General features: G+C 37.8%; 1 protein-coding gene across 2 annotated transcripts in view; it reads left to right on the plus strand.

Annotated features, from left to right (window-relative positions):
• The first annotated feature begins 313 nt into the window (after positions 1-313).
• Positions 314-26,407, plus strand: part of AUH (AU RNA binding methylglutaconyl-CoA hydratase) — a 114,731-nt gene continuing 88,637 nt past the window's right edge. Inside the window, exons 1-3 of one of the 2 annotated variants that reach the window (XM_005530064.3) lie at positions 314-373; positions 9,285-9,352; positions 9,450-9,537. In XM_005530064.3, the coding sequence (XP_005530121.2) occupies positions 9,350-9,352; positions 9,450-9,537 (91 nt within the window). In that variant the 5' untranslated portion in view covers positions 314-373; positions 9,285-9,349. Of the gene's footprint in view, positions 374-9,284; positions 9,353-9,449; positions 9,538-26,407 lie in introns of those variants that run through there. The other variant, XM_088054523.1, reaches the window with a different exon arrangement.

Consider the following 26,407-nt stretch of genomic DNA (forward strand, 5'->3'; position numbering starts at 1 on the left):
ACCCCGCGGCCCCGGGCGGCGGCGGCGGCGCGCGGAGGGGAGGGGGGAGCGGGGAGCGGCGCCCCGTGCGTGCCGCAGCCGGTCACGTGGGCGGCGGGACCGGGGCCGAGGCCGCGAGAGGCTGAGGCGGCGCCGGCAGCAGCGATGGCGGCGGCGGCGGCGCTGGGCGGGCTCGGCCTCCTGCGCGCCCGGCTCTGGCTCAGAGGCCCAGCCGCCCCGACCTCCGCCCCCCTCGGCCGCAACGGCCACCGCGCGCCCCCGCTGCGAGGAGGCGTCGCCGCCACCGCTCTCCCCTCGGCCGGGAGGAGCTACGGCTCCCAGGCGAAGGAAGAGGAGGAGCTGCGCGTCCGGTACCTGGATGATGAGCACAAAGGTAACGAGGGGAAGGTGGCTCTGCACCCGCTGTCCCGGCCTGGCCGGGGTGACCCCTGCGGGGCAGGGAGAGGGCGGCCCTGGGGGAGCTGCCCGGCGGCGAGGGGCGGGAAGGGAGCGGTGGCTCCTCCTTTTTGTCACCGCGGACGGGGTTGCGTCGCAGGGTGCTGGGAGCTGCCGGCATGGCAGTGGCAGAACTGGGTCAGTTTGGTTGCTTAGCTCTTCACAGCATCGTAAAACGGTTTAGATTAGAAAGGACCTTGAATACTATCTGGTTCTAACTCCTCCGCCTTGGTCAGGGATACCTCGTACTAGACCAGATTTGCTTAAAGCCCCATCCAACCTGGCCTAGAACACCACCAGGAATGGGGCATCCACAGCTTCTCTGGGAAACCTGTTCCAGTGCCTCACCACCCTCACAGTAAAGATTTTCCTCCTGTTATCTTTCAATTCGAACCCATTCCACCATGTCATGTTGCAACATGCCCTTTTAAGTAGTCTTGTCTCATCTTTCAGATAGGTTCCCTTCAGGTACTAGAAGGCTGCAATTAGGTCACTTTAAAGCCTTCTAATTTCTACACTGAACAGTTCAAATTCATTCAGCCTTTCTTTATAGGAGAGGAATTCCATTCTTCTCATCATCCTGGTGGCCTCCTCTAGACTTGCTCCAACAGCTCCATGTCCTTCCTATGCAGGGACCCCAGAGCTGGATGCAGGGTTCCAGGTGGGCTCTCACCAGAGCAGAGCAGAGGGACAGAATCCCCTCCCTCCCCTGCTGCCCACACTGCTTTGGATGCAGCCCAGGACACGTTTGGCTCTCTGGGCTGGGAGTGCCCATGGCTGGGTCATGTTCAGCCTCTCACCCACCAGCACCCCCAAATCCTTCTCCCTAGTGCTGCTTTTGACCTGTTCATCCCCCAGCCTAGATTGATACTGTGGCTTGTCCTGACCCAGTTGAAGCACCTTGCACTTGGTCTTGTTAAAACTCATGAGGTTCCCATGGGCCCACTTCAGGAGCTTGTCTAGTGTTCTGTGGATAGCATTCTGTCCCTGAGGTGTGTCAATAGCATCATTCTTCTTTACCAGAGTATTGCAGCATATGTACTGTGTTTGCGAAGTACATCTCTCTGAGCTGGCATCTGTTTGCCACTCTAATTGTGAGAAAATGAAGTTTAGCAGCAAACTTCTAGAGTCATGCTGCTTCAGACATTGGTTTTGTGTTTGTGTGCAGTGGGCACAGAAGGGCATAGGACTTAGATCCATGATGTCTGTGCTGGAAGGTATGTCTTCAGTATTCTCTCATCTCATGCCACTTTCCTAATAACCATCTCATACTTCTTGCCTTTTGTGTTCTCTACTACTACTCACCTTGTTCTACTCAACTATATCAAGAGTCTTATTTTAACTCACCACCTTAAAAAAAGAAAGAAAATCTGTGCTCCTTAGTGACCTGCCGCCAGTGCATCATAGCACAGATGCTATGTACTTCCTCTTCTCATGTAGTGCTCACTGGATTTTGTAGGTGTTACACTTCCTTTGGTGTTTGTCACTTCCTTCCCCTGTGTATGCGTCAGGGCTTGGAATGGTGGAGAAGAAGTCAGTGCAAACTCTGTTCCTGAGGATTTATTTTTATAGCCATGATGTTATACCTGCTTTCATGGAGAGGACCATAGTATAGGGTTTTGATTATCTGCAGCACATGAATCTTTTTATATGGAGAACATATCTTGGAACCACCATGTATTGAGATGGACAGTTTAGTTTACATCTTTGAGCACATTAACTCAGCTATTTCAGACCTGCTGCCAATTCAGGCAAATGCCCATGAGTTGAGTATGCCTATACATAGATTTTTATACATATACAGACAGGTAACTTTAAAACTTTGAGCTTCAGCATGAGGCTTAGAAGATTGTTCTTTTGTTTTCAAGGGAAAACTGATGTTGTGTTTGTCATTATTTAGGATTGATAGTAAAGATGATGTAATCTGATCTGATTTGTAATCATCTTTTTCTGTACTTCTGTTCCCAACTCTTTCCACTTAGTTTAAAATGTGCTACTTCAGTCCTGTTTTTCCAGCCAACTGTGGAACTTGGAATTAGCTTAGATTAGCTTCAGATTTTCTGGGGATTATTTTAAATTAAGGAAGAGACGAGACAGGAGCAAAGAAGAATTTAAAATATTAGAAGAGTGTTTTTCCATGGTTTTTTTTGTGCTTTACCATAAAGTGGTAGAAAATATCATGATCTTACATAGTACTGAACTTCTATTTCTATTACATAACAAACATTAAATGAGGCAGTGTGTTCCAGCTGTTGAATCAGCTAGGAATCATTGTTTTTGTAATGTTATGAAGGTGTTTCATAATGAATATGTAGCCTAATGCCCCAAAATATGGAGATATTATTTGTAATGTTAAAGCGACTGTCACTATCATGAGGAAGGATTCAATCAGTGTATTTTTAATTAATGAATTCTCTTAAGCAGAAGGAATTTTCTTTGGTATTGACTTCCAGAAGGACATAGAAAAAACCACTGTTAATTATAAAAGGATAAGAACAAGGATGTAGAAATAGGCCAGGAGACATAAACTTCATATGCTGTCTTCAGCAGCACAAAGAGCAGGCAACTCTTTCTGCAAAAGAAACATAGCTCTGCTTTCTCCCTGTAGTGCTACCACGTACCCTGCTCCTCATCCTGTATGCCAAGTTTATCTATATTTATCTTACAGCATGTAATATCTCTGCTGAATGAGGACACCAGCTCTATAAACACCCCTGTGGTCCTGCTCTTTTCTACCCTGCTATTGCTTGATCTGCCATTTCATGTTCTAGACGTTCCTGCATGGTACTCTGGTGCCTCTGTGGCCTCATCACACCATCCCATTAAATATTTCTTGATTCCATGCAGGATCAGACCCTGTTCTCTGACTACCTTTTATGGCACACATATGCTTGTTGATGCTGTGGTTGTGCACTTGCAGATGCCTAGTGTTTCCATGTTGCTCAGAGAAGGATGTGTTGTGAATGCTGGGGAGGAGAGAAAACTGGCTGTACCTGCCTCACGTACAGGCACATGGCTTGTAGCACTGGACAAATCTTTGCCTGTGGGCAAAGTAGCAAACTGTTCTGCTTCATATCATTTCCATGTGATTTGCATACCCCAGATCTTGGGAAGTTGTTAAATGTAAACTGAGACTATATTTGCAAAAACTAGTTATTGAAATTTTAACTCGAGGCTTTCCAGCTTCCAGATTTGACCTGAACTTCTTAAAATACAGAAGGTGTGAAATTTTTATAGAATGTGATTGAAAAATACCTGTGTATTCTGCCCATGTTGCAACTTATGAAGCTCTTACTGTCAGTTTTCTCTGAGTAAAAATGACTGTCAGTGTGTTAGTTTTTTTAAATTAAGTATATATCTTTTACTTTATTCGAGATTCTGTTTGATCATCACTAGGGCTGAAATGTATTACAGCTATTGACCTTTCAGAACTTAGCCAAATTGCATTAGTGATCCCATTACAAATTTAAATGAACCTAGTGCTTTGGATTTTTAAGTTAGAGGTGCAATTGGGAGAAATATCTTTTTAGTCTTGACTCCAGTGTTGCAGTGTCACTTGCTGGAATGGGATATAAATATTTATAAAATTTGGATTTTTCACTTGAATGGTTCCTTATGATCAAATTTCCCAGCTGGTTTTGGTTCAGTTTAGAGTAAGACAGCTTTTGGTCTTCATCAGTTAGAATTTTAATGTACATGGAATAGGCAAAAGCAAATGTAGTCTTGGTTGAAGTTGTTTGCTCAGAGGTTGGAAACTGATAGCTAGCTGATAAATTGGAAAAACTTCCCATTCTTTCGCTGTGTTTAAAGCAGGGCTGAGCAGGAGAGATCTACTAATTTAAGAAGTGTGGAAAAGAGTTAAATCACAATTTAGAGATGAAATAGGCTCAGTTAGGGGATTTTGAAGAATGTTTTGATGTTTTTAAAAAGTGCTGGTTAGTACACATCTATGTGATTTTTCACTTATATACTTCTTGATAAGATGATTAATGAATGCCACCAGAATTGTTCATGATACATTCACCATATGTTCCTGTTTTGCTTAAAAAGCTACTTTAGAATAATAAACATCTAAGTACACTTGTATGCCTTGTTTTTCTGAGTAGTTAAGTGAAACAAGCTTAAAAATAACTTGCTTTGATCCTCCTTCAGATTATCAAAGCATAATTCAGACATTAATTCAAAAAAATTATTTTTTTTAATTATGGAAAACCACGTGTATGTGGGTTTAATGCAAATAAAAATAAAATAAATACAAACAAAAGTCTGCAAGTACTTTATATGTGGATGTAGCGAATCTTTCGAACTCTGACAAAACAATTAATATTGGTTTAAAGACAAGATTAATTTTTAAGTAATCATACATTGAGGATGAGTGTTTTGATCTCTAAAAAGTGCAAGATAAAAGTGATAAAAACCATTTTTAAAAGGTAGATTTCCTGTTTGCTGATACAAACAGTAGGTAAACTAGTATCTAATCTCTTCACTTTATTCAAGTAATAAATTCAGTATATGCTATGTATCCTTATTTCAGTAAAAGGCATTTTTTGGCTTTTACTATGCTTTCATTTTATGACATAACTTTCATTTTTATCATATAACTTTTATAATAAAACCTTTTTTTTTTTTTCTCTTAAACACTAAGAATTATACCACAGTCAGCTTTCTCTTTTGACAGGAACAACTTATAAGTAGAGAACATATTGTACATTTACTTATGCTTTGCCTTTAATGGTTGGCTAGGAAAGTAGTATACAGCTACTTATATTAGACAACACTGGGGATCGTTGTCTCTTGGAGAGCCTAGCCAGTTAAGATGAGTATAGTTTTCTGTATGCAGATGTATTTTTAATAGATGCACATTATGTGCTGAATGTGTCCCAGAAATAATGTGGGGATGACTCCCAGGAAAAAGTATGACATTAATATTGGGTTTAGCATTACGTGAGTGCTTATTCCTTCTTAGTAGATCTGTCACGTTTTTGATACCATTCAGATAGACCAACAAAGTTGATGTACTAGTACTAATTTCTACTTTATTAATGATTACTTTATTAATGGTTACTTTTTATTATCTTTTCTTTCACAAGTAGATTTTTCAAACAGTAAACGATTTTGGAAAGCGCATTCACATGTGTGTGCGTTAGGCAGAATGAACTATGATTAAATGCTTCAGATAACAATGTAACAGATATTACTGAAAAGTTGCAGCAGTCAGGTCAAGTCCCCTGTGACTGGAAAAGGGGAAACATTGTACCCATCTTTAAAAGAGGCTGAAAGCTGGAGCCTGGGAACTACTGACCCATGGGCCTCACCTCTGTGCTTGGAAGAGTCATGGAACAGGTCCTCCCGGAAAGCTGTGTTCAGGCATATGGAGAACAGGGAGGTGATTCAAGGCAGTCAGCACAGCTTCACCAAGGACAAGTCCTGCCTGACCAACCCAGTGGCCTTGAATGACAGAGTGACTTTGTTAGTGGACAAGGGGAGTGTTGAGATGTCATTTATCTGGACTTCTGGGAAGCTTTTTGCAGAGTACACCACAGCATCTTTGCTTCTGAAGTGGAGAGAGGTGGATTTGCTGGATGGACTGTTCAGTGGATGAGAAGCTGGTTGGACGGTGGCATCCAGCATGTGGTGGTCAATGGCTCAGGGTCCTGATGGACATCAGTGACAAGTGGTGTACCTTAGGGGTCTATATGGGGTCGACTGTGATTTAGTAGCTTCACTGATGACATAGATGAAGGGATTGAGTTCACCTTCAGCAAATATTTAGATGACGCCAAGCTTGCTGGTGCAGTTGACACATCTGAAGGACTGAATGCCATCCAGAGGGACCTGGATGAGTTCCTGAAGTGGCCCCATGGGAATCTCATGAAATTTAACAAGACCAAGTACAAGATGCTGCAACTGAGTTGAGGCAAATACCAGTTGACGCTGGTATCAGCATCCCCAGCACATGCTGGGGATGAGCAGATGGAGAGCAGCCCTGTGAGAAGGCCCTGGGGGTGCTGGTGGGTGAGAGGCTGGACATGACCCAACCATGGGTACTCCCAGCCCAGAGAGCCAAACATGTCCTGGGCTGCATCCAGAGCAGTGTGGGCAGCAGGGGAGGGAGGGGATTCTGTCCCTCTGCTCTGCTCTGGTGAGACCCCACCTGGAACCCTGCATCCAGCTCTGGGGTCCCGGCACAGGAAGGACATGGAGCTGTTGGAATGAGTCCAGAGGAGGCCATGAACCTGATCAAAGGAATGGAGTACCTTCTTTCCTGTGAAAAAAGTCTGAGGGAATTGGGATTGTTCATCCTGAACATTAGGCTTCGGGGTGGCCTATTGTGACATTCCATTTTCTGAAGGGAGAAACATAAAAACTAAGAAATATAGAGAAGGACTTTAAACTGAAATAAAGCAGGTTTAGTTTAGATATTAGGAAGATATTATTTACTCTTAGGGACTGAAACTAATTGCCCAGAGAAGCTGTGGATACCCCATCACTGGAGGTGTTCAAGGCCAGGCTGGATTCGCATCTAGACAACCTGGTCTAGTGCAAGGTGTTCCTGCAGGGGGCTTGGAACTAGATGATCTTCAAGGTCCCTTTCTTTCTCAGGATGCTCAGATCTAGTAGTAATGGCATATCAGAACAAAAACGATTAAAATGTGACTATGAAGAATGTCTTTTTGTATATCTATCACTGCAATATGTAGGTATCCCTTGAAAACATTTTATACTTTTCCTCTTGCAATCCTTGCTTCATATTTTTTTTTTATACTTAAATGAAAATTACTGTGTGAGTGCCATCTTTATCTTTTAGTTCTGTAGAAGGAAGCAGAAGTGGTAGTTTTATGACTTGATACGATGCTCCTAAGCAAAAATTGACTTGTATGATTTGTCTTCAAGGATCATTGCTTTATAGGAAAATATTTTAAGTGCTTTAATGTTAACTGGATTTTTCTTCTGAATACACTGCTGGTGGTGGTGGAGTAGCAGTCTTTGGGCTTCAGTGGGGAGAAGAAAAATTCAAGTGTCATTAAGTGTCATTGCCATTAAGTATAATATGCTTCTGAAAAGGACTCTATTTCCTGACTGAAGTATGGTTTGGGATAATAGGATCTCTAGTTTATTCAAGCGTGGGATTTGTAGTGCCTGAAAATCAAAGTGAAGTCAGGGTGAAGGGTCTTTTTGTTGCTTTAACATGCAATGATGCTTTTTCCTAATCTACTTGTGTTGAACATATGGAGTACTTGAATTTGGAGTGATCCTCCTCCTGGAGAAGAAATTGTAACAGCTGAAAAAAAGTGCTACAGCACTACTCCTTTCTGATAATAGAACATAAACAGATTCCTATGTAAGTGCTGAGTAACAGCCTTTACAGGCAGTCCTGTATGAATATCTCCAGCCATAGGGATAAACATGAGAATTCAGGCCTGTAGATCAAGGGAATGAAGTTGATTTGGGTTGACCTGGCTCCACCCCTCTTTTAGAAGGTATCTATACTTAGCAATTGACTGTACCTTAAGAGCAAGGAATGTGTGCTTTATTACTTGCAAATGACACTATTTTTATTTGAATCTTGAGAGTGGTAGCAATGGAAGACAAGTGGAAGACTTTGTCTTCAAATTGGTAACTGCAGAAGGAGCAGAAACTCTTTTAAAGCTTGTGTGCATGTGTGTGCAACATACATGCAGGAGGAAGGAGAGGAAGGGAGCTCAAACACTAAGGGAGGACAGGTTTTCTGAAAGTAGAAGAAGCAGTATATGCACTGAGATGACAAGGAAGGCTACAAGAGCAAGATTATGTATAGGTTGTACATTCAAAGCTGAGTGGTGAAGTAGTAATCACCCAGGGAAACACTGAGTTTCTGGAATTTTGTTTTTTCATATCATAGGTTGATAGCAATACTGTGGGCTTTTTTGAGACAGAGCTCCCTTTCTGCCTTTCATTCCTGGTCCTGCCCTAGTCCTTTTTTTCCCTTTATCCTTGCATTCTCTGCATAAAAGGTCCTGATTGATAAAATGTTTCCAGGGTAGGAGCAGGACTGTGTGCTGGTGTTTTGACCTCAGGCAGTAATTGTCTAAAAGATTGTTATAGTTGTGGTAAGCTTAGGCATTTGGTCTATTACCATGACAGACTTTTCAGAATTTTCCTCTTTGATAATCATGCCTGTGTGTGGTGGGATGGGGGGAAAAATTAAGGTAATTTTTGTTTCTGCTGCAACATTCAAACCAGTGCACAGGTAGTCAGTCATACAATTGATCTGTGACTGGACTAAAGGATCTGTGAATGTGTCTGTGGAGCCATGTACCAAGCATCAAGCTTGATTTTTGTGTGTTTCAGGGGAGGATTTTTGTTTGATTTTGTTCCTTTTTAAACAAAAGTACATGTTTCCCATTGGGGGCATTCTTTCTATGTTTATGACTTCCTTTTACCTGTATTGGAGTTGCTGGTCTTTGCTCTGGTAGCACTTCATACTTTAAGAAGTCCCTGTAGATAGGCTCTCTAAATATGGAAAGATGTGCTTTACAGTTAACTGTCTTTCCTGACTGTATGTCAGCACTTCATGCACAAACATGAAATTTGTGCATGCAGTTGTGTAATTCTACATTCAACCTTTGTAAGCACTGTTTCCACATGAAGACGTTAGGGCCATATTTTTGTTCTTAAAGTAAGTGTAGTTTCTTTTGAGTATTGAAAAGAATAAGTCAGTTTATTTTCTTTCAGAAACTCAGTAGTGATTACACTATTTTTTTTCAGTCCTCAATGCCTTATGTATAATTTCAAAATAACAATAATTTACATAAATGATACATATTTCACTACATTGTAACAATGATGTGATCCTTCTTCCCCTCCAGGAATTGTGGTGCTTGGATTAAACAGATCTCATGCCAAGAATGCACTTAGCAAAAATCTTGTAAAAATGGTAAGTGAAAAGAATAGTTTTTAGCAAAAAGGTGAAGTATTGGAATGAAACACTTTAAAAAGTGTTTGGTTATTCCCCTTCCTCCTTTTTTCTGTAGATGTCAAAAGCTGTGGATGCTTTGAAATCTGATAAGAAAGTACGAACTGTTGTATTCCGGAGTGAAGTCCCAGGGATATTCTGCGCTGGTATGCAAACTTAATTTTCCTGAGAAGGTGGAAATCTGCATTCTCTTATTGCACGTAAAAAAAAAAAAAAAGAGAAAAAAAAAAAGAAAAGGCCCAGATTCCAAGGAAACATGTCTTTTTCATATATTCATCTCAGTAAGAAACAATACATTTTTGAATTATTTTCTGCAATCACAAGAATCAAATATTGGATCTATTCTTTCTGTGTCATAAAGTATTTCAAAATATATAATAGTTTAACCATGATGGTGAAAAATAATTTAATTGATCTAGAAGCTCTTGGAAGTATGTGCAAATAAGATGCAAACAATTTTAGAGGCCATATAAAGAGGCTTTGTAGAAAGCTGTAGCAAACCTGTGTTTTAAACGTATTAACTTGAACTTTTAATTAAAGAAACATATGTCAACTTAAAATTTCATGGTGAATATGCATGTTACCGCAGGCTGAATGTATTCTCAAATTAAAAACAAATCAAAACAAAAAGCACACACCGCAGCCCACATATCCAACAGTACATGCATCTTGCCGAAGTGCTCAGAAAAGCAAAAGCTATCAATTACCAGATGCTGGGAAACAGAATTTGCTGACATGTCAAGATCAATTAATACAGCAGTATCTTTTATGAATATCAAGTGAATAGTCTTCTTATTTAAAAAAGTTTTAACCAGTTCTTACTTTATTCAAATTTAATTTACATCCATTTGAAACGGGAAACAGAAATAAAACAGTTTGTTCTTTCTAATGCATTAATAGAACTGTCAAGAAAGAGGAGATCAGTTCTGAAATTTTACTTTTCTGATCACTTATGTAGTTGTTATTCTTGATAGTCCCAAATAACATAATTAGTTTAGTTTTAAATGTAAAATAGTTTTTCCAGTTTTTGAAATATGTAACATACTTAAGCACTTTTATTTGAACTTAAATTTTATTTTGTTGCTTTTAGTAAGCCTGTTTTCATGCAGATATAGTTTGTCATTTACAAGACTTGTGAAAATAATTGTCTTGGAAAAAAGGTACTTAGTAATACATATAAATAGGTTAAATGTGTATGTATTAATCAGCGTATTTAATTTAAAAGTTGTATCTTTTTTTAAATCAAGAAGTTTTAAATTTTAGTCATCTCAGAAAAAAACTGTACGTTTCAAACTGATGAAGAATGAAGCCTCAGAGCAACACATGCAAATGATGTTTCAAGTTAAATGTTATGCACTTGAAATAAAAAGATGTCTGTTGGGTTTTTTTAACGATGTTTTTTATTTGACATTCTTGAATTTTGTAGTAGTGGTATATTGGAAATAGGAGAGCAGAAATACTGTTTCTGAGGGAAAGTATCTTATCTCAGGCATGCTATTGTTATTGTACTTATGACCTCCTAGGACATCTCCAGTATTCTTTGTTAGCTTTTTTCTTCTGAGCTGTTTTGGTATAAAGACTTAATGTAGTCATTGCTGCTTGTTTGTCTGCTTAGAAAACCAAGCAGAGTTTGGTTTTCTAAGGACGTTAGGAAGGAAAATTAGTCCTGTAAAAAAAGACTGTGAAAGACAAAGGCTGCGTACCTATATCTGGATCTTAACCCAGGGAATAGAGATACAGTGTGAGCTAGATGTCTGTAATTTTAAAAAAGTGGTGGGTGAAACAAGAGTCCTAAGAAAGGAGATTCTGTAGCCAAGCAGTGAAATAAAGGATGTTCCAACTGTGGTAACTGAAATTTAGAATGAAACAGAATACCTGAGGCAGAGTTTGTTAATGAAAATAGGCAAAAATTGCACAGTGGATGGATGGATTGCTTCAGCAGGTGACTTTAATGGGTGTCTCTAAGGAGAACAATAGAGGAAGCATAGTGAGATCTGGAAAAAAAGGTTAAAAGTTTAGGGAAGTAAGATGAAGAGAGGAACATACTGGATGTAAGAAGGCAGTTTCTGGAGGGGACTCAGGAAATTCAGTAGAACAGAAGAAAGTGTTTTCAAACTTAAATGTTAAAGGAGAATATGTTGCTTCAAGAACATTTAATTTCCTTGAAAAATGTGAGGATCATCTTGTGAAATGTCACAATTTTCTTAAGCCTTATAGTGCTGTTTAGTTAGGCTAAAACTGGAGTGTTTTTATTTTTTTTTGTGTTTCCTCAATAATGTTTTCTTGCTAATATGTGTGGAAATGTATGTTTTTAAAAAATACACTTTTATGATTATTTCTTGGATCACCATCTGATGTTTTACAGACTGCATATTGGGAAACTTTGTCCCAGAATGTAGTTCCCTTTTATGTGTGGAATGAAGTCCAAGATCATTAAATCGTGCCATTCCTTAGCTATCAACAAATATCTGTGAAAGCCACAAGCCAAGTGTCTTGTTTCCTTCTAAGGCCTAGGCCACAAAACATGACATCCAACCATTTTTCTCAAAGTAGCAGTGTGGATGATTAAAATATTTAAACTCTGTTGATGACTGATGTAGGTTTGGGTATGATTTCAAATTATGGTATTTTTGCACGGTGAAATTGGAGAGGGACAAAAATGGAATTGTATGAAAGAATGTAGAGATGTGCCAGAAATCATATCCTTTCTGCATAAATAATTTCTGCATAAAAATTCACTATGAGTCTTTACCTACTCTTTTCTTTGTGTCTCCTTTTTAATATTTCATACATCTGTGGGTGTAGAAAGTTCCTAATTTATGCTCTAGCACTGATCAAAAGGGGCACCCAGAAGTCAAAGCCTTGAATATCTGGGGTTAACGATGTCTATGATTATGTATAGACTATGTCTATGAGTAATTATGTCTATGAGGGCTTCTTATGCTTCCATTATAAAAGCTCTGTCACTGAGTCACTTCTTGGCTCCTTTCTATATCTGAAACCAAATAAGTAAAGTATTGGCCTTTCTGGAGTGAACATGTATGACCAATCCTGGCCTATTTAAGTCGAGGCTTTGTACTTGCACCATTCTGCAGCCAAATCAGATGAGTCTGTACAGGAATCTCTTTATTTTCTGACAATTCTTGAGGAAGGCATAGGCTTATGCATGGAATAAGGCAGGTATCCCATGGGTAAAATGTCCGTGATCAAGTAATCATAGGCTGTGCTGTGTTCACACAAGGGGTCAAATTACATTCACATAGGCTGTTTGAATAACTTGATTTTTCATTATTAATATAATTTTAACATATGTATATTAGTGATATTGCTCGGGTATTTTTTGTGAGCAGATTTTTAGGCTTTTTTTCATCCTCATAATATTTTAAGTAAGTGTGCATAATAGAGTTGGGTGTTATGGTACTGTTAGGAAGAGAGAAGGCAGTAGTTGTTGCCACAAGTTGTTGCAAAATCTGATTTTGTGTCAGTGTATTTGCAGAATGGATAAGGTTGGAGGAGGCTTCAGTGAGGTCATCTGGTCTAACCTCACTGCTTAATCAGGGTCGTTCTGGAGACAATCTTAGAGCTTATTCTGATTTTAACTACATGAGGTAGAAAAAAGGGTACAAATAAAATACATTGTTTAAGAGTACTTTTTTTGGTTTTCAGAGAGTATTTGAGAATGGCTTTGGTCCAAAGAATCGAACAAGCTAATATTGCACCTTAAAGATTTTGTTGTTCAATTTTCTAAAGTTTTGACTAAAAGCTAAGATAATACTTACAGAACTTCTAGTTATTATAGAATTTTACCTTTGGATGTGTTTTGGCTGAAGCTGAAGACTGCTGCATGATTCTAGGTGTCCTGCTTTCTTCTATTTTTTCCCATTTCACCTACTCTTGTCAGTGTGTTTGATGATGTGAAAAAGGGATTATGTTGTATTTTGCAATTGAAAACTATGGGATCAGGTAATGGTCTTTCTTTTTTAAACAGTTTTATGTGTTGATGGTTATAGTGATTAAAGAAACAGATTCTGATTATATTATTTTCCTTTTACCTTTTTGCTTACCGTTCCTTGTATTGTTGTTATTCTTGGTACTGTCATGTTCCACCAGGCCTCTTTTCATGTCCTGTCAAGAAGGCATTAAAAACCCATATTATTCATGTATTTGTCTCAGGTAGTAACTTACTGACCCATAGTCCATTGTTTCAGTTTGCAGCTCATGCTAATAAATGAAACCCTTTGCTACTGTTTTACCATTCAGAGTAGTATCCCTGGTGCCTGAAAAACCAGGACAGTTGCTTAACTCTTACTGTCCAAGTCCAGTTAGAGATAATTTCTCTTAAAAATTGACATGTGAGTTGTTGTCAGTTTCCCTGCATCCATACCTCCTCTGTTGCAGAAAAAAATCTTACTATCTCATAAAGGAGAAAAGAATCAGAGGAAGACAATGCTTCTGGATTTTGATTTGCATGGGAGAGCTAGGAGAGCTTTCTGTTGTAACTTGTAAATATTTGAGACTTTTGTGGTGACTAAGTTTAGAGTCCAAGTGTTTAGAGCTGTCTCTCTTCAGTATTGTTTTTCCAAAGTGAGCTGGAGTGTATGAAATAGAGGTTGTGAGGTTGATGTGTTATTTGCTTTGTATATGTCTGCATACAAAGACAGCAAGCTGTGGAACAATTTTTATTTGACATATTTGAAAAATGTTCTTTGGAGACCTTATTTTAAAAATTTTTGACACGTATCAGAATATAGACAGTTAACTTTTTGCTGTTGTTGTTGTAACAGGCTTTCAAGACAGCTTGAAAAATTTTGGTATTTGAGCTCTTTAAACCACTTTGACCTAAATGTTACTGCAGCTTGGCCAATAAAGTCCCTACTTGGAAAAGCAGAAGAAATCTCTATGCCAGAAAAAATTCACCATTTCAGTCTGTAGTGTGAGTAAAGCCAACCCAAATGCTTTTCCTCTTGGCATAATTTGTCTGCATCAGAACAATTTTTTTTTCCAGCAGGGTTGTTTCCAGCATGGTTGAATTGGTTATTTGGAGTCTGATTCCTGGCTGCCACTTCCAGCTGGTGCAGTTTTTCTAGCAGAAGTTTATGAAGCAGATAAGCCTGGTAGAGCAGATCCTTGAAGCCTTCTTTGTTTATGAAGTTTTGATATGGAGGAGTAGAGGAGTTTCATAATTGCTCTCAAATACTTGACCTACTCTTATTTTTATAGAACTAGCAGGAGTAGTAGGGAGGTATTACTGTGGGTGTAGTCTTCTTTTTTCTTTCGGTCTCTGTTAAGCAAGCAAGGAGGAGTGTATTCTTTCACAGACCATATTTGGTTCTCCAGATTTCAGCTCCTGCACCAGAAATTAAGAAGAGATGTTGTCTATTAGTCCACTCTTCTCTCTTTAGCATTCAGATCACACATGAAAATTCTGAATATTTCTGTTGCTGCATGTACCTTTCATTGCCCCAAATAAATGCTTTGCCATGTAGACTGTACCTAAGTTCTTTCCTCTTTCTCATTCCAACTTTCACTAGCATTGAGACTCCAAGTGCTGTTAGCTGCTTGTAGACTATTAGACTCATGTTCTTCATGTTCATGAAATGTTGTTCATTTCCCCTAGAACAAACATGTGTGACATGAAATGTGTTAGGTTGGTCAGCCATGTGGCAGGTCTGTCTTGTGAGTGTGTGCACAGTCATCTGTTACATTTAGATTCTACAGCTTGCATTTGTCTGATGTAGACCATTTTGCTTCTTAATTTTGATGTTGTCTTTCTGGAATGACTAGTTCTTGTCATGATTTTCTAGAACACATGTTGAACAACTGAGCCAATAAAGAGTGCAATTATTGTGGTTTGATCCTTTTGTCTGTATACAGAAAAAAAGTCCCAGTAAGAAAAATTGGTTTTAATATCTTTCTTTTGAAAATACCTTAGTCATCCAACTCCAAGTGCTCCTCTACCGTCTACCCTGACAACACATACTAAATTTAAGAAGAAATTGGAATGACACTGGATTTTTCAGAGCTAAAAAAATGCAAAAAGGAGTTTCCCAGGAGGTTTTTCAGTAAGAATATGAAAATCAAACAGTGTTCATTTTTTTAATTTGCAAAAGACTGATCCACTTCTGATGAGGAAGCAGGTACAAAGAATATGGTAGGAAATTGGGTGAGACTGTACTCAACAGTGCGGTCTTCAAATCAGCATCTAATCAACTAGGAAAGTCTTAGCTAAGAATCACTTGTCTGTCTTCTCATTGGCTGGTGCAATGCCTTACTTGAGAAAATGATAAATTTTTGATTTTCATTTGTTCAGCTTTCTGAAAGTTATTCTCTAGTTTGAAATGGAGCTTTTAAGCTAATATATTTAGTTCCCATGGGCCTCTCTGAGAAGAGACTAGGAGCTGTCCTGGTACTTGACAGGGCAAGGTGTAGCCAGTTCCTAAACAGACCCATGACTGCCCAATACTGAGTCTTTAAGAGATGCTGGTGGCACCTCTGTGGTAACATATTAGAAATTGTAAAGAACCATGTGCAGCAGCCATGAGAGAGGAGTGAGAAAAAAATGCAAGAACAGCAGACCCCCAGATCAGTAGCAAGCAAGGGGAAGAGGTGCTCCAAGTGCCAAAGGAGAGATTCCTTTGCAGCCCAAAGCCAAGACCATATCAAAGCAGGTTGTCATCCTGGAGGTCATGGACACTGGACCCGTCTGGAACAGATAGCCACACTTCAGGCCATGAGGGACACCATGCTGAAGCAGGTAGACACACTCTGATGGAAGCTGCAGCCCATGAGGAGTCCAGTCAGAAGCAGGCTCCTGGCAGAGTTGTGGCCTGTGGAGAGCAGCCTATACAGGCTGTATACCAGATGTTCTGGCCTGGGCATTCTGTGGCCCTTGGGGAACCCACGCTGAAGAAGTCTGTTTCTAAAGGACTATGCTCTGTGGAAAGGACCATGCTGAAGCGGTTCCTGAAGAACTGTGACTCCTGTGGGAAGTCCTGGGAAAGACTCTGTTGCGTGGGAGGGATTCTATGCTGGACCAGGGGAAAAGAGTGAGGAGGAAAATATGTCAGGGATGAAGTGTAGTGCTTGAATTGCAAGCCCTGTTCCCCCTCCCTTTTGCTCTGCACAGCACTGGGGAGAGGTGGGGGAGTTAGTAATAAAGTTAAGCCAGGAAAAAAGGAAGAAGGAATGGTGGGGGGAAGATGGATTTATTTTGGTTTTTGTTTCTCACTATCTATCTTTTATTGGCAATAAATTAAATTTATCTTTCCTAAGTCCAGTCTGTTTTGCAGATGATGGTAGCAAGTGAGTGATCTCGCTGTCTTTATCTTGATCCATGAGCTTTTAATTGTATTTTCTTCCCTATCTTATGAGGAGGGGAACTGGCAGAGAGCCTAAGTTAACCTACCACATCCAGTTATTATGGATTTTTCAAAGTAAGATTGAGGCAAGACCTTTATTCTTGAAGAGCTATGAATTGAGGGTGGATTGGTTATATAAAGTCTCAGAGAAACTTGTATCAAAAATGGTCTAAAATAAAAGTAGTCAGGAAGGTTTCTTTCCAATTGAGTAAGTAGTGACCAGAACTGTGTAATAAGTATGGTACAGAAGTTAAAATGGAATAACTTCAATAGAAGATGCTAAATCCCTAACTACTTTGTTCTTTTTTCCATCCCTTACTTGAGGTGCAGATTTTTTTTCTTAATGCTTGTGTATGGCATCTGTTTAGATGACTCACTCTTCCTACATTGTGTGCTCTGAAGATTTGTGTATGAAATATTGTGTGTCCTTCTCTAGTTTTGAAGCTCTCTGATGGCAACTTCAGTTTAGTTACTCCTTTAGTATCAGGAGCAATTTATAAAAATGTTATATTTCTAAGAGGGATTCCATTATTTCACTGAATACAGACAATTTGAATTGAAAGTACTTTCAACCACCGTGTACTTGTCTCCTGTGTCAAAGATTTCTAAGGGTCTAGTGGAAGTAGAGACAACTTACTTCTTAGCTAAAATTACCATAGCATAAAATTTACAAAAAAAAAGTTTCTGGTAATTGGATGTATTCGGCTGTAATGCTAGTTGTGGATATTTCCATGCCATTTTTCTTCCCTTTTTTTGGTCTTGAATGAGCCGTAGACCATAGCTCTGATTTGTGTGCACAAAATAAACACCCAAATTTAAGATCAGACCATTAGTGAAATATATGAGCTCCAACTATAGAGTAATCTTTTTAGCAGTATTTTTCCTTGGTTGATGCAATTTTGAGATTTGCTTTTTCAAGCTGATGAAACAGAACATCTGACCGCTCTTTCTCTTGTGTGGCTTGTGACATCTGATAAAAAATGGAAATATAAAGGTTTATTTATTCCAATGATACAAGCATTCTTTCTCCTTTCTCAACAGAGCTGAAGTCATCTTTAACTTGAGATCCATGCTATTACTTGAACTTGACGAAAAAGTTCCAAATCTGTCTGAGTTGGTTCTCTAGTTGTGTGGTGAGCTTTGCCAAATGGAATCAACATTTTGTAGACAGTTACCTTATTTGATTGATCAAGCTAGTGCTTTACTAGTATAATATTTGCCAAAGTCTGGACTCTGTAATACTGTTATGTAGAAATACAGCACCCACTTCGCTTACTGGAAATGTGGGATTATTTTATTGGATGGGTATCTGTCTTTAGAACTCATTTTGGGCAACAGAAGGCTATACTATATTTGCTGTCATTCAGCTGGCTTATGTGTTCTGGGAAGTATACAAGCAGGATTAAAGTGTACTTTTGTCTATTGGAGAGAATGGTGAGGGTGTTGTTTTACCAGTTGATTAAAAAATATATTTTTAAAAATTTTTCAGTTTTAGTAGCTTAACAAATTGTCTTAGGCTTTTAGTCTATTACAACAAATGCTTACAATCAATGTAGTATTTTCTGGAAATATTTTTTTCCAGTGAAAGACACCTACAATATAAAATACTAAATTCTAGTTAAAATATATATTTCTCAGGTAGTGATATTTGGCTAGTTCTTTATCCAGAGGAGGGTAAAAAGAAAAGGAATGACTTTCCCAAAGCCATTAAAAATTATAAAAGCATGGGAAAAATTTATTAAATTGAATGACTAAAATGGTTAAATTGAAATAATAGGTACAGCATAATTTGTTATGTCTGGGGAAGTAGTTACAAATAAATATACTGGTGATAAGAGAAATTTATTTGTTTGAATTCTGTGTACGGCAGTCAGAGTCTTGCTCAGGGTGTTCTCTGAGTAGCTGTACAGAAAATCTAGGGAGACAAATGTCTAAAGGAAATAGTTGACTGTTTTTTAGTTCACTTCCTACATCTTGTTTATATTATGTTTAATAAAAAACTTTGGAGGTGCAGCTTGCTTTTTATTATGATAAATAGAGGATTGGAGTCTAATTTTAGAGCTATGACTTTTATTATCAAATGACTGAAAGTCATTTAATGAATGAAAAGAAATAAAAACATATAGCTTACAAATAAGTAGATCAAGTATGATTCTGAACAGCTGGAGAACTTATAAAGTTTCTTGAGATGCTTGAAATTGATGCAATGCTCTAGATCTTTTGGATTGTTACAAAAATGATACAGGAGTCTCCAGAGTAGACGTTGGTAGTGACTTGTTGTCCAAACTTAACACAGGCAGGAGCAGTGAATATCTGGGAAATGCAATTTCAGCGTATCCCAGAATTTAAATAAAAGTGACATCTTGGTAATTATGAAGCAATAAAAGGTACCTCACTGGGGTACCTCACCTGACTTCCTAGAACAGAGAAACACACATACAGACCTTACTTAAAATCTTTCAACGAGTTTCCAAACAGTGAAATCTTTTCTGGAGTGGATATAGCAGAACAGACTAAATTAAAATGGAAAAGGTACCAGATGATGCAGAACATTTTATACTGGGAAAAACTGTGTTCTGCAGTGGATGTCCCTAGATAGTTGGACAACTTGTTTTCCCATTTGCTCTCATAAAGAGGCTGTGCTTTCTGGATATAAAATATTTTAAATATTTTATGTAAATATTTAGAGAATAATCAGAATTGGTTTTCCTCTGTAATTGTTTGTCTTTTTTTTTAATATGCTTCTCAAGGGTTTGCTCCTCAGAAGTCATTGGTGATGTCACTGGCTTGTTGCAGTTTTTGCTTGTTAGGAATGTATCTTTAATGGCTATGTATGTGCTGCAAATGCAATGCCTTTATTTTTTTATTACAAAAAAGTTGTCCAATACTATTTCTATCAGATTTATCCAAACCCATATTTTCTAGGTTGCATGAGTAGATGAATTCCTGTATTACATATACTTGTTACAGCTGGGTTTGACTTTTGGAATAGAGTCCTTGTGGCAGTGCTTAGCACTGCTTAGGAGTTGCATTGAATTTCATGTGTAGATACTTAAATGCATTACACTTCTTTTTCCCCTCCTTTTTTATCTTGTATCATTGAAGCACGTATTTAGAAGACTATTGGCATACATGACACCATGTAAGAAATTACTGTAATTGCTTACATGTTAGAGATGTGCAGATGAACTTGACTGTAGTAAAGACTTAACTGGAAACCTGTATAACCATCACCAGACTGCTTCTGATGTTTGTGTGTGGATCAGAGTGAGAGGACTGCAGAATTCAGTGCTGCTGAAGTCTTTGATTTGGTATGGTAGGGTAGTGCACAAGATGCTGTATCGGAACAGTTTTGTTTCCATGGAGGTGAGTAAAGTCTTCTTAAGATTCTCCTGTTCAGAAAAAATTCTGAGTATGGTATAATTTGTTGTCATTAAGCAAGCTATAGTCTATGCCCTGCAGGAGTATTAAAGCTAGATAACTGTTGATTTAATATCTAAACCTACAGGAATAACTATGTAGCCATTGTTGGTATCTTTAAGCTCTTGGAAGTCACAGGGCAGTTTGGGTGAATCCTCTGGTATCCTTGTATATATCAACTTTCAGATTTCTGTACCTCTCTGTAGCTCTTTTGAAGTATTTGAGTTTTTTCCTCTGTGGTTGATGTGTGTACTAACAAATGCATTGATTACTAGTGGTCTTATCTTTAAAACTTGTACTGGGCATGTTTGGTTTAGAGTTCATTTCCCATGTAGCAGCCCATGTGGTGCTGTGTTATAGATAGGTGACCAAAACAGTGTTGAAAAGACGCCAGTGTTCTATAGCTGTTACTGAATAGTGGTTGCACAACATCATGGTCCCTTCTGCTTCTCACTGTGCCAGTCAGCAGCTGAGGGTAAGCAGGAGGCTGGGGTGGGGAACAGCTGGCACAGCCGATGTGAATTGAGCAGGGGAATATTCCATAACGTATGACATCATACTCTGCAGAAGAACTGGGTAGTTGTTTTTCCAAAGTAGACCCTGCTCAGGATTGGAGAGACATTGGTCTGCTGGTGGGGAATGACTGCTTTTGCATAATTTGTTTTCTTTATTTTTCCCCTTGTACTTAATAAAGGGCCTTTATTTCAACCTGCAAGGTCCCCCTCTCCCTCCTCGCTGCTTTTGCAGTTCTTTTCATTTGTCCATCCTGCTGTGCGGTGAGAAAGCAATGGAGTGCAGGCTTACCTGCTATCCAGAGTCAAGCAGTACAAAACTATGGCTTTGTATGACATGAAAAATTAAATCTGGAGTCATTAGCTGGATTAGTTCCAAAAATGTCCTGTATGGTAATGAATACCAACATTGCTGTAATGCTCCCCTACTCCTTTTTAGCTTTGCTAGAGGGATGCTTGAAGTCACTTTAAGCCTATTCTGACAGGTGTTACAGCCCTAGATGGTTATTCTTTTTTCCCATTCTATTTTCAGAATATTGTGGTGAATTCTTAATTAAGAACTTAGTATTTAGGGAGGTGCTCCTTAGTTATTTTTAATCCAAAAGTACCATTAACATTCTTTTGGTAGGAATCCAGGATCTGGAAGAAGATTCTTTCTGTACTTCTAACCCTTCATGGTTAGCAGTTAGAGAAACTCTGAGAGATGATTTACAGGTATTGTTATTCTCACTGCTTCATGTAAGAACACAACAAAAAATGTTGCATTTTTTCTTGGAGTCTGGAATTGCAATGCCTTAGGATATTAGGTATTATATTATAAATTTGAGATACATTTCTGAATTTCAAAATATTGTTTGGCTGTCTTTCTTTATAGACCTTCACCAGAAATGTGGTTTTGCTTTAAGCCTTTAATTTCAAATCTGGAATGGAGAAAAAGTTACCTATATTGAAGAATGAAAATATTTACTGTTTTACTTTTTTTTTTCTTTTTTTCAGATCTCTTGAGAGCTGGGTTATTATCATAACTATCCAGGAACTTTTTCTTTTCAGCTTGCACTCTCTGTAACATACACATTTTTAGATTTCCAAGACAACTTCGCATATTTTGAAACTGAGTTTTATATAATTGTTCAGAAAACACAGAGGACTGTATTAAGTGGAATTCTGTCTTTTTGTAATAGCATGTTGTTCATGGTTTGGCAATTTTAATGGATTTGTAGGGGTGTTGAGCAAATTGGTTGAGTCCAGCAAGATCTCTGGAGGTATTTAAAAGGTGTTTAGATATGGCACTCAGGGACATGGGCAAAGTAAATGGTTTGACTTGATGATCTTGAAGGTCTTTTTCAGCCTAAACAATGCTCTGATTTCATAATACAAGAGCCATTTTGACATGATTATGGTGGAGGCTAGCTATTTTAGTTAATGTAATTTTCACTGTTCAAATCTTAGTTAAAAAGAGAGCAATAGCATGCTCATGGATCAAATTTTTTTTCAAAACTTAAACTCGCTCATCTGTGATCTATATAAAATGGTTTAAAACTTTGTGGTTTTAAAGGACTAAAACCATGTGAAGATCACTTTAACAGGAAGTTACAGATTATTGATTAGCCCTGATCATGCTAAATTGATAAGACAAATTTGGCGAGGCCCTGGTAAATGCATTTGTTCTTAGATGAGGGACTTAATTCCTCTTTTCTTTTGTTTTCTGAACATTTGACTTTCCACTTCAGTATCTAAGGTCCATAATTCTTCCATAAATATTAAGTCAAATTGAGTAGTCACTTCCATTTGAAATGCTCATTTCAGATCTGTGGGTATTTGTCATGTTGATTTGTGAAGAAAGTATGCTAGTTTTCTTCACGGTTTTCTGAGGCAATTGTCACAGTGCACTCTATGTATTAAATAATGCTTTTCTCTGGAGTACTAAGTGCCTGTGGCACCTGATTTCTTTATTGGTGAGGGAACTGAGCCTGCTTAGCCATTTATATCTTTGGCAGAGAAAATCTGCTGGCAAAAATAATCTGATCTCATGTGCTTGGTAGTAGTGTGCTGGAAATAGAATATATGTGCGCAATACATGGCAAAAATAGTTATTACATGGTAAAGAATTCTTTCCCATTTGCTTTTGAAGAGAGTGAATAAAAATGGCATGTAGCAGAGGTACTTACACATATCTGAATCTATAATATCTCAATCTTAAGACAGTTTGCAACAGTAAGTTTCACATCTGTTTTTATAAATGGCATAGAATTGGACACAATGCAGCTATATATATGTGTATTAATTGCCACAAATATGAAGAAAAACTTCCAGTAATTAAAATTTCTTACTCACTTGTCTTGGCCTGCAGCTGACACTGGTTTACTTTAAGAATACCTTTGTTGTATATTTACTGCAGTAAAATTTTTTTTTTTTTTTGGTAGCATCTAAATTGAATGTGCAGCTCTTGAAAGCTGAGGGAGAAAAAAGTAGCTGAATTTACATACATGTTGCATGGAGTTGCTTATATATATGCATGTGTAACATTACCTTTATAATATATTCATGAAGTGATACAGGAAAATGTAGAGACCTGTCCATAGTGAAAATGGTTTGAATTTTGTATGTAGATTTTTTTTTTAATGTACAGTCTATGGACTTTTGTTTTGAACATTTAAAAATGTATTAAATCATTAAAAATTTATTTGTTAAAGTAATATAGGCAGTGTGAAAACAAACAAATTCTGAAATTTCTATTTTTATTTTTTTCCTTGTAAAATTTTTACTTTTTTTCCTGGTTGAAAACTGATTCAATGTGTGTGATTTAATAAATAGAAATACATGGGTGCTTCTGTTTATACAGCTCAGGCAACTCTTTTGTTGTCTTGCACAAAATTTATAAGACAAATGAAAGAAATGCTGTGACTTCTAGTCAGATCCTGCCTGTTGTAACAAAATGCAGTTCCCCCAAAGCTTATTAATGATCAAAAGCTGCATTGATACTGAAGTTGGCTAAAAATTAACTTTTAACACAATTTGAGGTATTAGAAATCAGACATTGTTTATTGCAGGTCTGGACACATTCTGAGGATTTTTCCTCTAATTGAATGTGTGTCATGAAACTTTACAACAGGGTATTTATTCCATCATGATCATACATATTCATTACAGCATACTTCCTAGGTAATACATAAACATCACTTTTCCCAGAACTAATTTGCATGCATCTGCCTTCTACTGGAAGTCCTTTTATGATCCTAGAGTGTTGTCCATAGGGGTCTCTGGTCGTTGTATTCACTGGGTGCCACCAATGTTTAAGGACTTTGCTTTGAACTTCTTAGGTCATGCACTGTTGTTTCTTGTTGCTTAACTTTGCCACAAAAAACACTTACGTTCCTCATTGTCTGTTTATCTACTGGTTCCAGCTACTAATTTAGCATCCTGTATGTCACTTTTACATTCTTTAATCTAATTTTCTACTTAGAATTAGAGCTTTATTTTGCAACTTCAAGGAAGTGAAAATTTCTATTCTCCGTTGTCTGTCAGCAGGTAGATAGCTGTCTACAACTTCCCTCAGAATCTTCCAATCTAATGTATGTAGTTCATATTAAAAGTGAAGTGTCAGAGTTTTGTAGGATATAAAAAATTTAGATCTAAAATAATATTTTTTTGATATTTTAAGATTTCTTTGTGGGGTTCTTGTCGCCAGCTGGAATTTAGTGAATGCATATGGACGGGCATGGTTTTTAAGTGATTGAGCTCTGGGTGCAAATATCACCAGTCTGTATAATTTGTTAAACCCCTCCAGATGGCAGGTAATACTCCCGTGTTGGATGTCCTTTTCCTTTCCTTTCTTTCTCTAAAGTAATTTGCTGACAAGTCTATTGGATGGTCTTTTAAAAATAGAAGTGATCAAATATCTCTGAAGCATTTTAAAATAACAAATCCTTAGAAAATAGAATTTAGTTTGCAATATTTATGCCTAAAATGTATTAAATGGATAGGAAATCTTGCTATTTGCAAGCTCTTTGATTTATTTTTCTGAGTCAGTTTGAAGCCTTTGGGGACACTGGGAGTGAGGGGAAGTACTGCTTCTGAACTACTTAACTTTGTGTACTGACAGATAGAATTGCAGCTGCTGTTTTCGTATCTGAGTTTTGTGTGAACAAAGGATAATTAAGAGATGTGTCTGTTCATGGCTCACTTACTTGTCCTTAATTTCACACAGAAGAACATGTTCTGCTATGTAGAATGGGAAGACTTTGTCCTTGAGTGCTGCCCCAGTATTAATTTGAGCCAGAGATGTTTGTGCAGGAATGCCAGCCATTTCAGTGTTTGTTTGTTTTTGTTTTTTCTGAAGAGAGTTAGAGTGGCCGAAGCTGAGCTCTATATCTTTAACCCAGAGCACTATATCTTTAATCACCCATTTTGGTTTTCCCACAAAAATTCCTGTTCTTCTTACCTAGTGTAGCTTGAAAAAGTTTCTAGCCAAATCAGTTTTCACCTCATACAGTGTTTCTAAGGCCATTACATCAAGTCTTTCTTCAAGTTTGTTTTGCAGTCTGATGTATGCAGAGAATGGTCATTTTGCAATTTGGAGGCAACAGAATGTGATTATTTTCTGCAGATATTCTTTACAAGGTGTCTTTATTTTCATATACTGTATGTATTATTTACCAGCTTCTTTAAATGTTGCACTGAAAGTATCACTTGTTGTATAGCAGCACAGAATTCAGTGTCATTGAATCATGATCTGTGGGAAGTTTACAGCTAGTATATGATCATGACAAATATAGATCATTGGGGGAAAAAAAAAAAAGGCAAAGAGATACAGGGTGATGCCTGCAAAATCAAGGGAAGAAATGAAAAGTATTGAAAAAGAATTTCACCCATATCTTCGTCTGCATTCAAGTGATCTAGCAGTTCAAATCATGTTTTTTCTCAGGAAAAACTCCTCCTTTCTTAAATAACATTTATGTTAGCATACAGACTTCAGGACTTCTAAAGAAGAAATGATGACTTTCTCTACCACACATCACACTTCCTTCTTTTCTGTTTACAGCTCATAAAACTTGGTGTGCTGCTAGTAAACTATTTTTGTACTTACTGCTAATCAAAAAAAGATTAACCCATCAGTATTGATTCCTTTTAGTATTAAAACGCTGAGGTACAGTATATGCAAAATATTTGAGTCAGTCATCTGTGATAGTGCTATGAAATGTCTTTTTTTTGATGCTGAATTTACTAGAAATCAAAGTGGAACAAACAGGTTGCTGAGAATTCTGGGTGTGTTCATATTTTTTTGAATTGTAAGGCTTAGTAGTATTTACTAAGAATATTTGGTCTGAATATTCATTTAAGGTTTGAGAAGAAAGATGAAGAGTCTCACCACTAGAAAGTTCTGGAAATGCTTTCTTGTGAATCAGAAGATAGAAAACTGTGTGTCAGTTGTTATTATAGATGTTAGAAGACTTTACTGCAAAGCTGTTGCAATTGATACAAATAAGATGTGGCACTTCATTAATGCTATTTTTTCCAGTGGTAGTGTTGTTAGAATAGCCATATATGATTATTCTCTTAAGTTAATTAATTATAATTTTTTGTCAAAAAAAAAAACAAACTACGGTGTTGATCTCTTCAGAGGCGTTTGTTTTGGAAGATGTAGAATTAATAGAAATCACAATTAATAATTGCACCTTTACTTTGGAACTAAATAGGGTAAAAACAGAGTTGTTGCTGTTGTATAA

The sequence above is a fragment of the Pseudopodoces humilis genome, chromosome 4 (genome assembly GCF_049639895.1).
Source record: "Pseudopodoces humilis isolate 2021_Gansu_Grassland_sample_001 chromosome 4, ASM4963989v1, whole genome shotgun sequence".
Lineage (NCBI taxonomy): Eukaryota > Metazoa > Chordata > Aves > Passeriformes > Paridae > Pseudopodoces > Pseudopodoces humilis.